General features: G+C 42.3%; 1 protein-coding gene across 2 annotated transcripts in view; it reads left to right on the top strand.

The window, feature by feature from the left end:
* The window catches only part of Slc24a3 (solute carrier family 24 member 3), a 479,159-nt gene extending 469,944 nt beyond the window's left edge, over positions 1–9,215 (top strand). For both annotated transcript variants that reach the window (XM_090351934.1, XM_090351935.1), the window contains exons 16-17: positions 5,703–5,768; positions 7,281–9,215. In XM_090351934.1, the coding sequence (XP_090208060.1) occupies positions 5,703–5,768; positions 7,281–7,430 (216 nt within the window). In that variant the 3' untranslated portion in view covers positions 7,431–9,215. The remainder of the gene's footprint in view (positions 1–5,702; positions 5,769–7,280) is intronic.
* Positions 9,216–20,190: the final 10,975 nt, after the last annotated feature.

Here is a 20,190-nt window from a genome sequence, read left to right as displayed (position 1 = left end):
ACAGAGTACATAGACAAAACCAGAAATGATGCTGCAGCTCAAGTGGTAGAGCTCTAGCCTTGAGGAAAACCCAAGGACAGCCTTCAGCCCTGAGTTCAAACCCCAGGACTGGCAAAAAATGAAAAAGAAAAAAAATCCATTTCTCTGATCCTTCTCTCCTCCACTGAAATCTCCATGCTTGCTCTGTGCCACCCAGCAGTCATGCCCATACATGCATTTGGCATCACCAGCAGATGTTCATTAACTGCACAGAGCATATGAAATGAGGAAACAATTCCCAGTATCTACCCTCAGGACATGTATGCCTGCTGAGGAAGTGAGAGTGAAACCCAAGCACAGACACTAGATTACCTGAGTCAGAGAAACTAGATCTGAACCAGCCTTTCTATTTGAGACAAGAACCAATATAGGCGTCCTCTCATTTTGCTTTGAATTAGAGAAGAATAACTCAAAATTGGAAGCAGTTCAAATACCTTCAACAATAGGGTGGAAACTATGACATATTTAGAATATTACCATATAAAAATAAATGGGCACATTGAAATGGTAACCTTTAAAGAGTATTTTATACGTGTGTGTTTGTGGTGGGCAAATGTGACTGACTATACCTGCAATTCTAGCCTCTCAGAAGGTTGAGATCTGGAGGACAATCATAGTGCAAAGCAAGCCTAGCACATCCCCCCCCGCAAAAAAAAAGAAAAGTTCTGTAGATTCTAACTCTAAAGATAACCAGGGGCAGGAGGTTAGGGAGAAGCAAGGCTAGAGAAATGGCTTAGAACATTCGCCTGGCCAGTGAAGTGCTGAGTACAAAACACACTACAAAAAAAAGGGGGGGAGGAAAAGAAAAAGAGGGGAAAGAGGACTCAGACCATGTAGTGGTAGAGTGCTTGCCTAACATGAGCCCTTGGTTCATTCCCTCAATAAAGAAAAGAAAAGAAAAAAGCTAATAAGGACTGAGTTTGAGGTCCGCCCCAGGAAAAATGTTAGCAAGATCCATCTTAACCAACAAGCCAGGCATGGTGGCATGCATCCATGCTCCTAGCTGCATGGAGTTGGTTCAAAGCACAAAAACTCAAGATCCTATCCAAATAATAACTAAAGGAATAAAATAGGGAGAGCGGAGGGAGACTATGGATAGGGTTGAAAGGGCACATTGCTTCCCTCATAGGTACAAGGTCAGGCATCGGATCAGGCATTATATGTAAGAAGCATGAAGTGCCAGGGAAGGGAATCCAGGCAGCTATCTCCCAGCAGATGGGGTTAATGGTCCACACTTACTAAGAATTCATTGCACTCCAGGCCTACATAATTCTTACAGATATCCACAACACAGGACAGCCTTAGCCACATGTTACATTTCCTATAACTGAGGTTTAAAGGAACTTAAATGATTTCTCCACGATGGTTCAGCAAATGGGTGCCCAGTCGGGTATGGCAAAACTTGGGAGGCTAAATCTGAAATCCATGCCCTTAACTAAGGCTGGCAGACTTTTTTTATGATGGGCCAGAGAACAGGCATTTTCAAGCTTTGTGAGTCAGTTCCTATTAATACTACTTAGCTGTTATGTGAAAATAAAAAGCAAAAGCTGGATACTGATGGTTTCTAACTGTAATCCTAGTTACTCAGGAGGCTAAGATCTGAAGATCACAATTCAAAGCCAGCCCCAGCAGGAAAGTCTGTGACACTCTCATTTCCAATTAGCCACCAGAAAAACATGGAAGCGATGCTGTGGCTCAAAGTGAGAGAGCACCAGTCTTGAGCAAAAAGGAGCTCAGGAGCTCAGGGACAGTATCTAGGCCCTGAGTTCCAGACTGGGAAGGAGAGGATGGGAGGAGAGATGTGGAAAGAGCAGTAGCTATTTAAATGAAAGGGCTAAATTTTAGTAAAACTTCATTTACAAAAAAAAAAGTAAAGGGCCAAATTTGGTCTCAGCATTATAATTCATTCACCCTCGACCCAAACTTCTTACCCAGAGTCAGAAGGGGAAGAGCCTGAGTCAGGCTAAAAGCTCCTGAGAGAATCAAACTCCTGACTTCTACAGCTATGTGGAAAGGGAAATCTAGGCGTCAAGTAATAAGTACAGGCTGTTAGAATTCAGGTCTCCGATTAATAATGAAAAAAAGTAAAAATATTCCCCAGGCTACTCCAAGAAGACAGGGGAGAAAAGATGAGAGAAAGTGGAAAACATCCAAAAAACCCCCACAAGCGATTCAATTGTCTTTCATCTTTGGAGCCAGATTTAGAATTTCATCAACACAGTTCTTTGAATCACTTTATGTGATTGTAAGAAGAGTGAAGTTCAAAAGCTTTGATTTAACATGATTTATTTTGAAAATGATTGGCCCAGAGAATTTTTCTGTTTGGATTTTTTTTTTGAGAGAAAGAGTCATGGAGCATGAACTCAGGGCCTGGGTACTGTCCCTGAGCTCTTTTTCTCAAGGCTAGCACTCTATTACTTTGAGCCACAGCACTTCTTCCAGTTTTCTGGTGGTTTATAGGAGATAAGAGTCTCATGGACTTTCCTGACTTGGCTGGCTTTGAACCATTATCATCAGTTCTCAGCCTCCTGAGTAGCTAGGATCACAGTCATAATCCACCAGTGCCTGGCTAGGATCTTTATTCTTATTGACCTCTGGTTTCTTATGGGTAAAAAAAATCATTTGTCTCAATTCTTGTTGCTGACAAGAATTCAGCTCCAGGGCTCAGAGCCTAATAAGCAGGCATCTAAGAAGATGCATATGGTGCTAAAAATTGAGAGGATTTGAAAGCTTATTCACAATTTCTGAGTATTTCTTTGCCACCCAAGGATTGTACAACTGAGGACAGCTCAGGCCGTTCTTCCCACTGCTTAAGGACCACCATGATAGTCTGGGAACCCACCTCCCTTCCAGCACTAGTCAGGATGGAAGTAGGACAGTTGTAGAATCAATGTGAATAGTATATTTGAAAGAGAAAAGCATTGTTATGGCTGTTATGTAGCCCAAGCTAGCCTCAAATTTATGATCCTCTTCTCAAGTGTTAAGATTATAGACCTGTATCACCATGATGGTCAGGAGAAAGAATCTTTCAGGACAATATACTTGTGATATGTTGTTGGGTACCAGCCTCTTCACCCCAAAGAGGGGAATCTAGCCTCATTCAGCTTAGAAGTCTACAAAAAAGTTAAGCCACCCTGGAAGAGGATGAATTATGTATGTATGGCTCAAGTAGTTCAGTGCCAGCCTTGGGCAAAAAATAGTCAAGGCAGAGTGCGAGGCCCTGAGTTCAAAACCCAATTGCAGCCCTAAAATAAAGTTAAGCCACCAGTCAAACTAGACAGGGCTACTCCATTTTATCACAAGATCAACCTATTGCTTATGTGTCCTGGAACTGTGCCTTGGTTTCTTCTTTATTCTTAGGAAATTGTTTGATGGTTGGGAGTCAGGCCCTGCTCCAATTCAGCAGATGACAGAGTCTGAGAGATGCTGAGTTTCAGAGGAGAGTCCAGCTTACTCCCTCTGTGACAGCACTGCTGGATGTGAGATGTATGATGCTCCAAGTCCTCACACAAAGCATTGGCTGTTTAGGATATCCAGTTGGGGTGAGGTGTAGGGGGGACGGAACCTGATACACCCACCTGTGGAGACACAGCCATGCTCCCACACCCCACAACTGTGGATGAGTGAAATGAAGTCAAGCTGTGCATTGAACCTTGTCAGAGGTCCCAAAGGACTCTTACTTAGAAAACAGTAGATGAGTCAGCTTTGTCCTTCTTGGCCACCAACACATAGAGGGGTTCTCCTTCCCTTCAGGAATCCACGTACATTGTTGGAGGGATGGGAGAGACTGACAGTCCTCAAATATGAATCCACATGAGAATTCCAAGAGAATAATATTAATAATAGCAGTAAAGTCCTATGCCCAGAATCCTTGGAGAAGAATAATGAGATTAAATTTTGTACTTCTTTTCAGTGGATCTTAAACTTTGCTGAGCATCAGAACTGCCCTGAGCTGCTCTCCACCCACAGGCTCCACGCCAGAGTTGTTGACTCAGCTCTCTGCGTGGACCTGAGCTCATGTATATGTAATAAGTTCCCGAAGGACACTGCTGCTGCTGCTGTATCCATCCTGGCTCCACCCCTTTGGGAACCACTCTCAGGAATCTCCTCTATGTCACAGGCAGAAATAATATCCTCTCAACACCATAGGGGGAAAATCTCTATGGTCTTTGTTGACCAAAGTCTGGCCCCATGATCTCTAACCTACTTTGCCCAATATTGTAGCCACCAATCACATGTAGCTCTTCAAATACAAATTGAAATTCCTTAAAAATAAGCAAAGATTGGACATTGTGATCCTTTGCCCAACAACCACATGTGTAACTGTATTTAACAGCACAGGTAGAATGCATTTCATCACTGCAGAAAGATCTCCTGGGCAACATTGTTCTATAAGAAATCCGGAAATTGGGGTTGGGTGCACAGCTTAAGTGGTAAAGCACCTACCTAGCCAGTTTGAGGCCTTGTGTTCAAATTCCAAGGCTACACAAATTAACAATAAAATAAGAAAATTCATAAATAAATAAAACTAAAAAGTCTCTCTTCTCTTCTTTGCTCAAAGTTTTCACATTAACTTCATTGCTTTATTGTGAAGCACCAAATTTCCCAAATTCTTTTACTAATATCAGAAATGACATTGCGACTCATCCCTCTTCTGTTCTAACTCACTAGCCCACCTCCTTTACCTCTTCCCATCAACTTACAAAAGTACGCATTTTATGCAAAAAGAAAAATGTATTCCTCTCTTCCTATCATCTGTCTAGTAAAATTCACCCTAAAAGTAATATAAGTCTGAGAAAACTCATGATATCCAGATCAGTTTGACAGAGCCATTTTTTTCATATATTTTTATTGTAATTAATAGAAGGGTTACATTATATTTGCCAGATAGAAGGTGCATTAATTCACATACATTGATACCCTTTCTCATGTCTTGGTCTCCATGTCCTTCCCCCCACCCCCACCCCTCATCTTGTTTTCCCCCCTTCCCTATCCAATTTCAAATAACCAAATACAAATATATCCAATATATCAGACAACAAAGTGAGATAATGTAACAATAAGAGATAACCAAGGGACAGCAAAAGAGATGAGAGATAACATAGTACATTAAGGACAACAATCACTCATTATATGGCTTTTTTTTCTTTATCCTTTCATTTAGCATCATACTATATGGCCTTATGTATCTAGGTTTTACTCTATTGCAAATCTCTGCTAGGAGAGCCCAAGGTTTCTACTGATTATGACAAATGAGGGAAACCATTGAGCCTATGTTCCTTTGAGTCTGGCTTACTTCACTTAATATGATTTTTTTCTAAGTCTTTCCATTTCCTAACAAATGGGGCGATGTCATTCTTTCTGACAGCAGCATAGAATTCCATTGACAGAGCCATTTTATGGACAGCAAGAATCATGCAAGGCATGATTAGAGTTTAAGTGGCTATGAGTGGTCCATCTGAGACAACATTGTGGAAGGTAGAGACAGGCTTGAGCCGAAAATGGACAAGGAACAGGTCAGGTACCTAGGAAAACACGAGTCCCAAGTGCAGGACACAGCTGCCAAAGCCCATGTCAGCTTTCCCATTTTAGAAGAGGCAGTTGGAACCACTGCTAAGTGCTCCAAGCACACAGGTCTAACTCTGGCTAATCGCTCTTTACAGATTCGGCTGAACAGCAGAGGGCTGATCTACTCTGTGGGCTTGCTCCTGGCCTCTGTCTTTGTCACGGTAGGTTGGCAGCTTTCTTTCCATTCTTGAGCTCTCATGTCCAGGTGAGCTTGACATCCTGATAAATGGGGAAAATAGACTTATAGATGTCAGATCTCCTAGCCAGCTGTTGCTTCTGAAAGAAGATCTTAGCACCCACTGCATTCCTCCTTCCTTGCTCCCTTTGTGAAAGGAGCCAGCCCTCCTCTCCAAAGCTTCCAAAATGTTTATTAAAACAAAAATGTTTATTGAAGACAAAGAAGAGGGCAAAGGTTTTGGCTCAGTGGTAGAGTACTTGACGAGCATGCCTGAAACCCTGGATTGGATTTTTTTTTTTTAAGCAAGGAGAACTTCCCACTTTTTGTGTGAGCTAGACATTGCTGGGTAGATTCTAAGGAACTGATTATCCCAGGTTACAAAACATATTCCTGAATCTGTGGAGTTGACCAATATTCAGAGGTGAAGAATATGTCGTACCAGTCTAAACATGATGTCAGTCTAAACATGGATGCCAGTGCATCCATTCATGTTATTTAATGTTCTCTACTTTACCTACATGATTGGTGGAAACAAATTCATACCAATGCCTAGATTGACTCACATGAATTATCCATTGATGTGCAAGTGTGCAACTGAATGTCAGCTGCCATGTTTTAACCTTCCCGAGGAGTGGGAATTCCGAAAGGCAGACATAAAGCAAGAAAAATAATCTTGGATGTCAGAGAGTGCCAATTGAAAAACTGGAGACTCCACACTGAGTGCTTTTAGGGAGAAGAGGACAATGATTTAGAAGCAGCCATGAGGGAAGAAGGACAGCTTCTTCATCTGCAGGTCCAATAATAGAAAGAGATTCATGCACAATAGAGGAACCATCAGGCCAGGCCACCACTTGAGATGAATCCACTCTGAGTCCTCATGGAAGAGCCAGGCTCTGTTGGGGCAGCTGCAGAAGGCCTAGAAACCATGTTGAACCAGGAGAAAGAGAGCTACAGAGATGGAGTCCAGGGAGAGGGCTGACGCTCTCTGTTTGGGGGTCTTGTCTTTTTTCTTTATAAAACTTTGCTACTACATGCATGTTCCAGCTTCCTCTCCTTTTGATAATCCTGTCTTTTATCATATGAGAGAGGTGTGTGTGTGTGTGTGTGTGTGTGTGTGTGTGTGTGTGTGTGTGTGTGTGTTTGTGTACTTGCCAGTTCTGGAGCTTGAAGTCAAGGCCTGCGCACTGTCCCCTAGCACTTTTTACTCAGGGCTGGCACTGTACCCGTTGAGCCACATCTGCACTTTGGGTTTTTACTGGTTATTAGTTTGAATATGAGTCTCATTTGCTTTTTTTAACCAGGCTGGCCTCTAACAACAATCCTGAGATCCTAGCCTCCTGACTAGCTAGGATTACAGGAATGAGCCACTGACAACCAACTGAGATACAGGTTTCACAAGCTGAGAGACAGTACCATCCATGCCCAACTGACACCTGCAGTCCTTCCCCAAGTCACTCTCCTCCCAGTGGCCTCTGACCCGTTCTGTATGTTGCAGGTGTTTGGCGTTCACCTGAACAAATGGCAACTAGACAAGAAGCTGGGGTGTGGGTGCCTCTTCCTGTACGGCGTGTTCCTGTGCTTCTCCATCATGACGGAGTTCAATGTGTTCACCTTTGTGAACTTGCCCATGTGCGGAGACCACTGATCCGCCTGGCCATCTACCAAGGCCCAGGTCCTTCTTTTCTGTGCAATACGAGACCCGGCCGCACCCCGAGTCACATGGGCCCCCAAGGGCCGCGGCATCCGTCTCTCCCGTGCTGTCCACAGGCCTCCACTCTTACCCTGGTGGCCAGGCTCTTCCTTCCTCTCCCTCACGCCCCCCCCCTTGGCCCTAACCCCCTGCCCAGCCCCTGTCACCCCTTCTTGCCTGGTCCTTGTGAAGACATCCCAGCATCCACGTGAATTCCAGCTCCACTTCGGAACAGTGACTGAGATTTTAGAACAAAACTGGCTGCTAACTGGCCCAAGCCAGGCACAATTTACTACAATCCCTCCTCCTTATTTTTTTAAGTTATTTGATGGAAGACTACCCTAATTTATGACCCGAGACTGCTGAAGAAATAGAGGAGAGGGTCCACTGATTGACGAAGTATCTAGGACTGTTTTGTTGGGAGGTCATTCCTACCTTACCGGGTTTAGAGGGTTATTTTATTTGGAGAGGTCCCCCTTTTATTACTTTTCTCCCAGAGATCAAGGACTTCCCTTGTGTCTTCTTTCACTGGGCTCTGGCTTAGTTGGTGAACTGCGGGTTATACTTCGAGGCTCCTGAAGGGGGACCGCAGGTGTATTGGAGAATGCATGGATTTCGCACTTACTTCACAGGGCAAGGCTACTAAGAACAAATGCATGACATTTCCTTCCCCCCAAGGGTACCTCCACCTTACCAGTGTCCTGGGTGGGGCAGGGGAGACAGAAGAAGAAAACCCACTTCCCACACATCCACTTTGACCATCTCTTCCTCACTAGGTTCTTTCTAGTTTTTCAAGCAATAGCTCTAGCCTGCCGGAGGCCTTTTGACACAGAGGCCCTGGTTCACTGTCCATCCGCAAGACCCCAGGCAGCCAAGGACAGAAGCTCCCCCAGCCTGTGAGTCCCTGAGATAAGCTCTTGTTGCTTGGCATTGGGGTAACAGGGAGTGACTTAGAGGCCACTACTAACTTCCAGGCAGGAGTTATAGACACTGGTTTCTTGGAAAATGGAGAGAAGCGCATTTTGCACACAGATGTCGTCATTTAAGTCCCAATTTGTCACTTGGTATTGAGTACACTGGACCCTGACGGCTGGCTCTTGGGCAAGCAACTGTCCTTCCTCGTCGGATGCCACCACCAAGCTGGCCCAGCGCCACCCCTCCCCTCCCAGAGGGATGGCCCGGGAAGGAGAAAGCAGAAAAATGAACACCTTGGAAACCACAGAATGTGTTAATAACCACAGACTCGCTCAAGGGCATAAGTTATTGTGAATGTTCTGCCCATCACTGCTCAGCAGCCCTGCTAGATTTTGTATGATGCTGAATTATTATGCAGATTTATTCCACCAAGTTGAGACCTACCCATGCTTGTTACACTTGTATTTATTGAAACTGTGGATTCTTGCCCGCCCGTGCTGTCCCTCGTATTTCCTTTAAGCACTGATCACTTATCATTCATTTGGTATGGTTTTTCCAGTCCCTTGTACACATTCTGGTATGAATTGTAAGAAAAAATATCATTATAATAACCTGCTACAAATTGGTCGAATGTTTCTGTCTAGCGTGCAAACCAAGGGCAGCATTCGCCCAGGGTGCACCTGGCCAACCTAGGACCAGGAGAGGAAATCACCAATTTGAGCTCTCAGAGCTAAGACACACATTGATTCTGTTGCACATTTTGCACTGGGTTATGGCGATTGTTTTCTTGGATGGATAGTGTAAAATAAACTTCTCTGTTCTGTATCCTTCCTTGGGCAGTGTGTCTTTCTTCCTCTCATGGAATGTTTTGTTTTACAGCCAGGAGAATGCACAGAAGGTAGAATGATCATAGAATGATTGCAGTCACTGTGTAGCCAGTTACTTACATTTCTGATGTTTATGGATTGACCCACCTGAAAAAAAGCTGGTAAATATATGTGTGTATATATATACACATACATACATATACGCACACATATGTATATACATAAAATCCAGAAGAGCATATATACATGTGTGTACATATATACATATACAAGATCATATAATTGCATGTACGTGTATATATATGTATATTTATATGTCTGGTACATAGCAAAAAGCAAATGGCAAGTTGTAGGTTCACTCTTGGACCTGTGATCCTATTAAGATAATTATAGAACTCCAACTGTGATAGTACACACGGCATTATATTAGAAACCCTTTCTTTCAGATAGACCTGAAGGGAAGAGTATCAGTCTTGATGTTGATCTTCAGCATGTTCAAGTTTGCCATCCTGATTTTTAATCATGAAAATTAAGACCTCCCCTATAAATGATTCCATAAAAGAAAACGTGGTGCCGAGTTCTGATTCTGTGAGAGCCTCAAGAAATGATTATCTAGATCTATAATTAGTAAACAAGCCACATTTCTCTTGAACTGTAACATAATGAATCTATAGGAATCAGAAGACAAATAGCTACTAATTCACAGATCCAACTTTAGTGAACTGTTTAATACCTATGTATATATATGTATGCATATATATATATATATATATATTCCCAAGGGATGGGGGAAAAGTACTTAGCTTTTTTTTTGAGTGTGTGCATCTTAGAAGTTTACTACTGTATTCGTGTATCTTACAAATACAAGCTCGAACATGGGTTGCTGTATTTTCATTAGGCTATTGGTGTTCATATTGTACAGATGCTCCTACACTTACAATTGTTTATGTAAATTTATATTATGTACTATAATGTTTTGTTAGAGTAGCTTTAGTTAGTTGTACTTAGTCTTAAGGAAAGATATTTTATCCGGTTTGATTTAAAACCAAATACAATCCATGGGCTAGTAGCTCATGCATGGAAATTATAGCTGTTCAGGAGACTAAGATCTGATGATGGTAGCTTGAAGCCAGCCCCAGAGGTCCATGAGTCCCAAAGTCCATGAATAAGACTTATCTCCAGTTACCCACCCAAAAAGCCAGGAGTGGGAGGACTTCAGTATAAAAACTCAGGATCAACATCCAGATCTTTAGTGTAAGCCCCAAGACCAGCACGCACACACACACACACACACACACACACACACACACACACACACACACACACACTTCTCTGTGAAATCTTTAGAAACTACAATTTCAGTTTCAGTTTCTCAAGGTAAAAAATCCTGGCACAGGCTAGTTTCTGTTTTCATCTATAAGGCTTGCCAATCTGGAAAAATCTGAGAATTTCCTTCATGAAATGAGAATTTAGCATATTTCTGGGCTAATTCTCAGCCATGCATAGTTAACTCTTTGTTAATGAAGAATATGATTTCCCACAAATCAGCTAGCTGGTGTAACAAAATGGGTGATGGTTTTATTTTTACTATTTCTACTACCCTGGAACTTAGGAATAGTTAAGACTTGACAAAGTCCTGAGAAGCTGTTTCCTGAAATGGCTGGTTATATTTAAATTTGGAGACTGTGGTCACACACACACGCACACATACAAACACACACACACACACATCTCTGACACAAAATTTGTACCAAAAACACACTCCACGCTGGATGAAAATACAGATCCAAAAGATCTTTGAAAGTTTCCAAATAATCAGTTGTCTACTATACAACTACAGGAATGGGAGACTCAGCAAATGTTTCTCTGATAAATAAAATCTTAGTTGTTCCCTGTGTCATCATCCAGCGATGCTGAGATGCTGAAGTTAGGAGTAGAAGCCAAAGGGAAAGGAGACCACTATCCATGCGTACATGTGAGGTAAGGTATCTCACACCCCAAAGCTGATAGCATGGTAACTCTGTGCTTAGCTCAGAACACAGGGCAGAGAAAACTCCACAAGCATTTTCAAAGATGACTTATTGTTGCATTCAGAACATTTATTTAGTTAATAAAGTGTACCCAGGAATTTCGTGAACAAGTTTAAATAAACCTTAGTACAGCAAACATTCTTGCCACGTTGCAGATTTGAAACACAGTGAGTATTCATAACTAATTCCCATTTCATGTTAGGGCTATGTTTTGGCAACAAGGAAGATTTAAGACTGTGATTTTGTCATCCATGGAAGGGGTTTTCTCCTTGAATTAATTTACATAAATGTATGCATATCTACATTAAATTGCTTTAACTTCCAGCTTATCCTATTTATCAAAACTGGGATTTGGTGATGATATAGCTTCTGGTTTGTTGGCATAATCGACCCAGTAATTTATTCCAGAAAACTACACACAAAGCTTAGAGTAAAATACAGTGAGGAATTTCAGAATCCATGTAGTTGCTTTGTGGGAACTTCTGAGATAATGCTTAGTGGCCATGCTAAGAAGTAGATGAAGCCGGGTGCTAGTGGCTCACACCTGTTATCCCAGCTACTCAAGAGGCTGAAATTCAAGGGTCATGGTTCAAAACCAGCCAGAAAGGACTCTCATCTGCAATTAACCATCAGAAACCCAGAGGTAGTGCTGCTGATCAAAGTGGTGGAATGCTAGCCTTGAGCTCAAAAGCTCAGAGACAGCAGACAGCATATCCTGAGTTTAAGTCCCAAGATCAACCAAAAAAAAGAAGTGGATGAGGTACTTTCAGCATAAAACTAACATTACTGTTATTTCAGGAAAAAAATAATAATTCCATCTCTATGTCTTTCTGATGTAAGTCAGAGATTTCATCCGTCAATGATTGATGAAAATTGATTCACTTTTCAAATGTGAGATACTAAATGTGAATTCTAGCTATTATTACTTTAACTCCAAAAAGATTTGAGCCAACAATGTCTGTACCAGATGAGTCAAGTTATCAAGATTATTTTTCTAGGTTACATATCTTCCCTTAGGCTATTTTTGTTCAGTTTCTAGAACAGAGCAATCATATGGGCTAACAGGGGAGATCAGAGGAAAAAAACTACTCTTATTCTTTAAAAAATAAAAAACAAGGGCTGAGAGTTTGGCCTACTGGTTAAAGTGCTTGCCTAGCATGCACAAAGACCTGGATTCGATTCCTCAGTACCACATACATAGAAAAAAAAGCCAGAAGTGGTGATGAGACTCAAGTGGTAGAGCTCTAGCCTTGAGAAAGTCCAAGGACAGTGCTCAGGCCCTGCGCTCAAGCCCAGGACTGACAAAAAAATAAATAAATAAATAATAAAAAACAAAAACTTGTTTTTTAGAATTATTACCTTTAGTTACACAAAGGAGTTGCCATTTAACAAAGCAGTATGTGAATGTGGTATGTTTTGATCAATGTCACCCCTTTCAACGTTTTCAACCATCTCACCTCTACCCATCCCTCCCCTCACTTTTCTTAATTTTATGGGATATACACGGAATTTTTGTTTTCCTCTTCATTTGTCTACCCCTTTCCCCTTGACCCTGCCTCACTTCTTTCAAGTACCCATGTTTTCTCTTATTTGTAGGATCTAGATTTAGCTTACAAACTCGTAAGGACATTTGGGTGGAATGCAAGTGTATGCAAATGTGTTAACTGAAATACAATAAATTCAAGAGAGATCTCAAATAGTGCAGTTCTTAGCCCAAATCTAACTTGTTTTTTCATTGGCTTATGGCAGAAAAAGTAGTGCCCGTGTACTTTTAACAAGCTATTTACTAACACAGTGTTTATCTGAATTCTGGGCTCCTATTTTCCATATCTCACTCCTCCTGGTTTATCCTGCCTCCTTGGCGCTTGATTTCTCTTTTCTAATGGCCAGAAGTAGGTTTTTCCAGGTTTCAGAAGTTCTTATTGCCAACTGAGCTACGATGAAGACTCACGCCATTAAGAGACCCCAAAGTTATGGGGCTTATGGCTTACATGGCTTCTCTGATACATAGAATAAAAACAAGGACCATTTCAACCCCAGCTTTCACACTCTACATAGTAAAGTTGTGATGGCCGTGACATTTTCATTGTTGCCATGGAAACTATAGTGTAGAGGAGATAGCAGCTGTCAATTCAAGGATGGGAGTCTTCTTCCATCCTCTAGTTCCTCCAAATAAATGCATTGGATCATGTGCCAGCTCAGACACTCTGTTAGACAAGAGAAGTGACAAGATGGTGTTCCTCAAGAAATAAGAGAACTGTGTAAACATATCAGAAGTAATTAAGCTTTTGGTATAAGATAGATCATGAGTTTTTCTGAATGTTTCTTTTTGTGTGTACCTGTACTTCATATATATTGCCTTTGGTTTTCTAATATACGTATTTTTTTACATCATCTGTAGGAGAAAAGAAACTTTGTATAACCTTATTCAGAATTTCTGGAGTTCCAGAAACTAGATGCATTTATTTCAAAGTAGATGTGAGATAAGCCAGGTATAGTGGCTCACAACTGTAATCCTAGCTATTTAGAAGACAGATATAGAAAAGATTATAGGTTTCAGGTTAGTTTCAGGAAAAAGAAATATTTCCCCAAGGCCTCATATCAACCATTAATTGGAGCATTCATCTGTCTGTCACTCAGCTACACCAGAATCATAAATAGGAGAATTACAATCCAGCCTGGCAGAGACCTAAACAAACAAACAAAAAACTAAAAAAGAAAACTGGCTAGAGGCATGGCTCCATGGTAGGGCACCTGCTTAGCAAGGGTGAGGCTCTCACACTTCAGAGGTCAAAGCTGGTGTGGCCAATAAAATTCATAGAGTGTTTTCCATAGTGTATAGAAGATACAGTTTCTGCCTGTGACCAAGTGAGGCTGGTCTGACTGAAGGCATTCCAGAGAGCAGTGGTTCTCAAAGGATAGTCCTGAGATAACAAAAGTAGAAGGATCCCTGGGGAATTTGTTAGACGTGCATGGCCTCAGCCAGACAAGATAGCTTACTTTTGTAGTCCTACCTGTTCAGGAAACTGTGATGAGGAGGGTGATTCAGATCCACCTGGGGGAAAGACTCATAAGACCTCATCTCAGCAGGGAAAGCTGGGTGTGGTGGCATGAACCAGCTTCTCTTAACTATGGAAGAAGCATGCATAGAGAGACTGTGGTCCATGCTCACCTGAGCTAAAAGCAAAACCTTGTTTCAAAGTTAACCAGGGCAAACCATGATGAGGACGGCTCAGGTGGTAGCCAAAGAAAGGGGGAAAGAGGAGAGAAAGAAGGAAGGAAAGGAGGGAAGGAGGGAGGGAAGGCAGGGGAGGGGAGGGAGAGAAGAAAAAATATCTGGTCTCTGATATGAGGCTCCACCCAGACCTCTTAGATCTACTTTCTTTCTTTTTTCTTTTCTTTTTTCCTTATTTTTTTTTTTTTTTGGTGGATCATGGAGGCTTGAACTCAGCCTGGGCGCTGTCCCTGAGCTCTTCAACTCAAGGCTACTACCCTACCCGTGAGCCAAGCCCCATTTCCCATTTTGTAGAGGTTAATTCGAGATGAGTCTCAGGTCCTTTTGTGCCCCAGCTGGCTTTGAACCATGATCCTCAGATCTCAGCCTCCTGAGTAGCTAGGATTACAGGCATGAACCACCGAGCCCAGCATTTTTTTTTTTTTTTTTTGCTCAAGGCTAATGTTCTACCATGTTCTACCACTTAAGCCACAGCTCCACTGCCTGCCTTTTGGTGATTAATTAGAGATAACAATCTCTCAGACTTTCCTGCCCAGGCTGGTTTCAAATCACAATCCTCAGATCTCAGCCTCCTGAATAGCTAGGATTACAGGCATGAGTCACTGGCATCTGGAAAGATTCACATTTTTAATAAGCACTTATGTGAAGATTCAAGTGTGAGAAGCTCTGCCAGCAGCTGTCTGCCCTCAGCTTTCAAGAAAAGTCATGATACACCCTTTTCCATGAGGTCAATATATTGTCACTGGTGTCACAGTGAATCACCAGAACTGCTAAATGTGGACAGGCACCAGTTACAGAGAGCAATGCACTTGGAATCATGAGTGGATTGTGAAGGGCAGAGGGCAAACAGGTCACATTTGCCTTCCAATAAGCTCTCATTTTTATGGGGACAAAGAAGAAAATGTAGAGAATTCACTTGTAAGGCAACGATCTAATTCAAGGTGCGTGTCAATTGATTTTCATATTCACTACAGTCCCTTCATTCGCTTGGTAGTCACATCCGACACACAGCCAGATATCTTGGCAGTGCTAGAAATCCCTGACTTGCGTGAATGAGGAGATGAGCCTGCCTCCATTCCATTAGGTCCTGGGGACAGAGTCTAAGCTTTTCCTTCTGAAGCCCTAGGGAAACTGCTTTCTTGCAAGATAAGAGGTTTTTTTTTCCCTTTGAAGGCATGGGGAAAAATAAATCCACATATTTAGTTTAAAAAAAAAAAAGCCTGGACAGAAAATAGAACAAGGAACAAAATGGTTTATAGCAGAGCAGCAATATTTTTATACAATCTAGAGGGGCCAGGTCCCCTGAGAGACCATTTTGGCTGTGAATTTTTATATTATTGAAACCCCAGCTGGATAGCAGCAAGCTAGAAGCAGATACAACCAGGAAATGGAATCACAGATGACTGGGCCACAGGGCACTGAGATGGGATCCTTTCTACACCCTAGGGAATAGCAATCTATATGAACAAGAGTAGAAATCTGTCCTCTACAACTTGTGAGGTGAATTTAATCACAGCCCTTGACATACCAACGTGAGGATATTAAACCCAAACAGACCCTGAATTTTCCTGCTATTCTTTGCTCCACCTCCACCCCACTCTTCCCCTCCTTTGTTTTGCATCCCCAGTGCAAATATGAAGCAAGGCGATTGGGGATTCCTGTTGAATCCCTCTTTCAAGTCTGCTGGGGCCATTGTTACAGAACTGTGTTATCCAAAAGCACAAGAAAACAAATGAGGTATTTTATTTTGGCATTTTTATTTCATTCTATCACAAAGAATAGCAAAGAAGTGAAAAGACGATTTGTGGCCTCCTCCCAGGACTAACAAAAGCCTGGCACAACAAAAATGCGTTAGTGCTTTTGCAAACATCTCTTAGAGGCCACTGCCAAAACAAACAAATAGATAAAAGGTATGTCAACATCTGGGAATCAGAATCTTTCCAAAATGATTCCTACATAAAAAAATAAGAATTCTGGGGCCGGGAGTTTGGCCTAGTGGTTAAAGTGCTTGCCTAGCATGCACCAAGTCCCGGGTTCGATTCCTTGGTACCACATATATAGAAAAAAGCTGGAAGTGGTGCTGAGGCTCAAGTGGTAGAGTTCTAGCCTTGAGAAAGTCCAAGGACAGTGCTCAGGCCCTGAGCTCAAACCCAGGACTGGCAAAAAAAAAAAAAAATAAGAAGAAGAATTCTGCATAGGTTTATGATTTTTTTTTTAACTCATTAGTGTGGAAACCCAGAGGGTGATGCATGAGGTTCCAATAACATTTTTGGGCTCTTGTCACTGCAGGTATCTACAAAGACTGTGACAATGAGAATACTAGATAAGAGGAGACCTGATAAGTGAGCTCCAGGAACAACCAAACTCAGAACTCCATGCTTTTTGTCTCTTGGCAGACAAGATTTGCTGCTTGCTGATAAGACTCATGCCTGTAATCCTTAGATACCTGGGAGGCTGTGATCTGAGCACCTTGTTTTAAAGCCAGCCTAGGTAGAAAAGTCCAAAAGACTATCTCTGATCAACCAGCAAAATGTCAGTCTGGTGGCAGGTGGAAGAGCATCTGCTGTGACAAAAGACAAAACAGAAGTTCAAGGCCTTGAGTTCCATTCCTGGTGCTGGCAAGAAGAAGGAGAAAGAGAAGGAGAAGGACAAGGACAAGGACAAGGAGGAGGAGACATACTAGTTACGTGCAGTTACTGCTCTGCCCTCCCCAAGTCCCTTTAAAATGAAAATAAAGAGCTGCACATGGAAAGAAATCTCTGAAGACTTACAAAGAAATTTGAACCACAGTATATTTCATGAAGATGCAAGCCAATGTGAAAAAACCAATCAGGAAATCAAAGCAATGGAAGGAAGATCCAGTTCATACATAATCCCATGAATATCACAACTTGAAGGGGAGGAAGGTAAAGAAAATATCCCAGATGAAAAGAAAATTAAATCAGTCAGACTCAAGGCCACCAGATCGCTTTCAGTAATACCAGATGTGAAGCCCTCCAGCAGTGGAGGGATGCCTTCCAATTAAGAGGGAAAATTAATTACTAGAGATTAGAGTGTCATGATTAACTAACACATCTACAGAACATGAGAGTAAAATAAATATATTTTTAGCTACAGACTCTGCAAGGGAGCTTCTAGAGCTTTTTTTCTTTTTCTTTTTAAATTCATATCCTTTAACTTTTTTTTTTTTTTTTTTTTTTTTTTTTGGTGCTGGTCCCAAGGTTTAACATAGGACCTGGATACTGTTCCTGAGCATTTGTGTTCAAGACTTGAGCCACAGCTCCATTTTTAGATTTTGGGTAGTTAACTAGAGTTAAGAGTCTCATGGGCCAGGCACAGTGGCTCACACCTATAATCCTAGCTAGTCAGGAGGCTGAGATCTGAGGATCGTCGTTCAAAGCCAGCCTGGGCACTAAAGAACATGAAACTCTTATCTCTAGTTAATCACTAGAAAATGGGAGTGGGGCTGTGGCTCAGGTGGTAGGGTGCTAGCCTTGAGCTGAAAAGCTCAAGGACAGCCCCAAGGCCCAGAGTTCAAGCCCCATGACCCTCCCAAAACAAAGCAAACAGAGTCTCCTGGACTTTTCTGTACAGTCTGGTTTCAAACCTTGATCCTCAGATCTCAACTTCATGGGTAACTAGGATTATTATAAGTAGGAATTACCAAAGCCTAGCTGCCTATCAATTTTTTACATGATTGATTGGCATAACTTCTTTTTTGTGAGAACAATATGGTGCTTCAATACAGGAACACATCATGTAATGATCAAATCAAGGTAAGTATCATGAGATCAAATATTTATTATTCATTGTGGTAAAAGTACAAATCCTGTTATTTAGATACTCTGAAATATATGGTACATTATTCACTGTACTCACTGTGTTGTAAAGCAGAAAAGCAGTATGTATTCCCTATAGTTCTTTCTGGGATAAAATAAAAAGAGAAAAAGGAGGGGTTGGGAGTTTGGCCCAGTAGTAGAGCGCTTACCTGACCTGGGTTCAATTCCTCAGTACCACATATATAGAAAAACCCGGAAGTGGTGCTGTGGTTCAAGTGGTAGAGCTCCAGCCTTGAGAAAGCTCAAGGACAGTGCCAAGTCCCTGAGTTCCAGCCAGGACTGGTGAGAGAGAGAGGGAGAGGGTGGGTGGGGGAAGGGAGGGAGGGAGGGAGGGAGGGAGACTTGAGATTCTAGGAAACAATAAACCTATGTAGATATACATAGAAAAAAGAGTTGATATAAAAGTTTCTCAGTGGGTGTAGAAAGTAGCCAAATCAGATTGAAAAATACAAGTCTCTGGAAGTTTACTTTCAGAGAGAAAATGGGTCTCTGCAGAAGTTTGTGATGGAAAGGCTGGGTATTTCTGAAAATCTGTAATGGCAAAAGTCCTCTGTTGACAATATGAACAATTTCTTCAAAAAGGAAAAAAAAGGAGTAATAATAAAAAATAAAATGCAGTAGTAATAATAAAAAGGAAGTAAGAGAGGAAGGGAAGGAAGAAGGGATACAGAGGTAGGGAGGGAGGGAGAAGTATGGAAGGAAGAGAGGGAGGGAGGGATGGAGGGAGGGAGGGAGGGGAAGAAAGGAAGGAAGGAAAAGGAAAGAAAAGGGGGAAGGAAAGGACAGTAGGAATGGATGGAAGGAGGAAAAGAAGTGTGGGGCACGTCACATCTGGGAAATGGAATGCTGTAAAAGGAGGCCTCACTCCTGGCCCAGTGCTCATTCCCTGGTCTTGGGATGGTGCCTGCCACCCCGTTGGAAGGTGTGGCTGTGGTTTGTAAGGCCACCTCTGGGATAGAACCCTTCCACCAGCTGGGACAGCACATGCATCCTACTTCCTCAATGAGAGTACCTCCCCACCCTGCCCACCTTTGTGCTGATAGGCTCCTGTACCCTATGTTAGCTGAATGGACTTCCTCAAGAAACCTGCCTTGACTGGTCTTCCTGATGGGTCTGATTGTCCTCCAGCCAGGGAGGGCTGGGTGCCAGCGGTCAGTTGGCCCTCTCCTTTCTGGGCTCGTCCTGGTCGAGTGTGTTCTCTCTATTCCTCCTGCGAGTTGGGAGGGACCGGGGACTAAAAGCCCCAACAAGAAGGAAGGAGGAAAATTAGAAACTTATGCTCCATTTTAGGAAATTGATGATTCGAATATGGAGCAAGTTAAAATTGAGTCTGAAATATAGATCACAATTTTGAAAGAGGAACCTAAGTGCCAGTGGCTCTGTGGTCTCCCTTCCTCCAGGCCTCAGGGCAGGACAAGCATGATAGCTAGTAGAAATCTTTCTCCCAAGTGGGATGTGGAGTGATGGAAAGCCTATCAGTGGCCCTGGCCAAGACTTGTTCTATGAGACTTGGACTTTCTTCATGGATCTCATGCTCTTCTCTCCTAGGCCTGTCAGAATCCTATGTTGTTGGCAGAATGGTCCATGATCAATGCCCTAAAGTGATGCTCTATAGAATCTTGTCCTCTTCACTTTGAGTGGGGCTATTCTATTCTAGCCAATAGAATGTGGCAAAAAAAAATAAAAAATAAAAAGGACTACAAGAGATGGGTGCTGGGAGCTCACGTCTGTAATCTTAGCTACTCAGAAAGCTGAGATCTGTGGATCACGGCTCAAAGCCAACCCAGGCAGGAAAGTCCACGAGATTCTTATCTCCAATTAACCACCAGAACACCGGAAGTGGTGTTGTGGCTCAAGGGGTAGGGCAGT

The sequence above is a fragment of the Megascapheus bottae genome, chromosome 18 (assembly GCF_031878675.1).
Source record: "Megascapheus bottae isolate mThoBot1 chromosome 18, mThoBot2.hap1, whole genome shotgun sequence".
NCBI lineage: Eukaryota > Metazoa > Chordata > Mammalia > Rodentia > Geomyidae > Megascapheus > Megascapheus bottae.
Note: the sequence above shows the minus strand (reverse complement) of the source record. Positions and strands in the feature narration are given on the sequence as shown.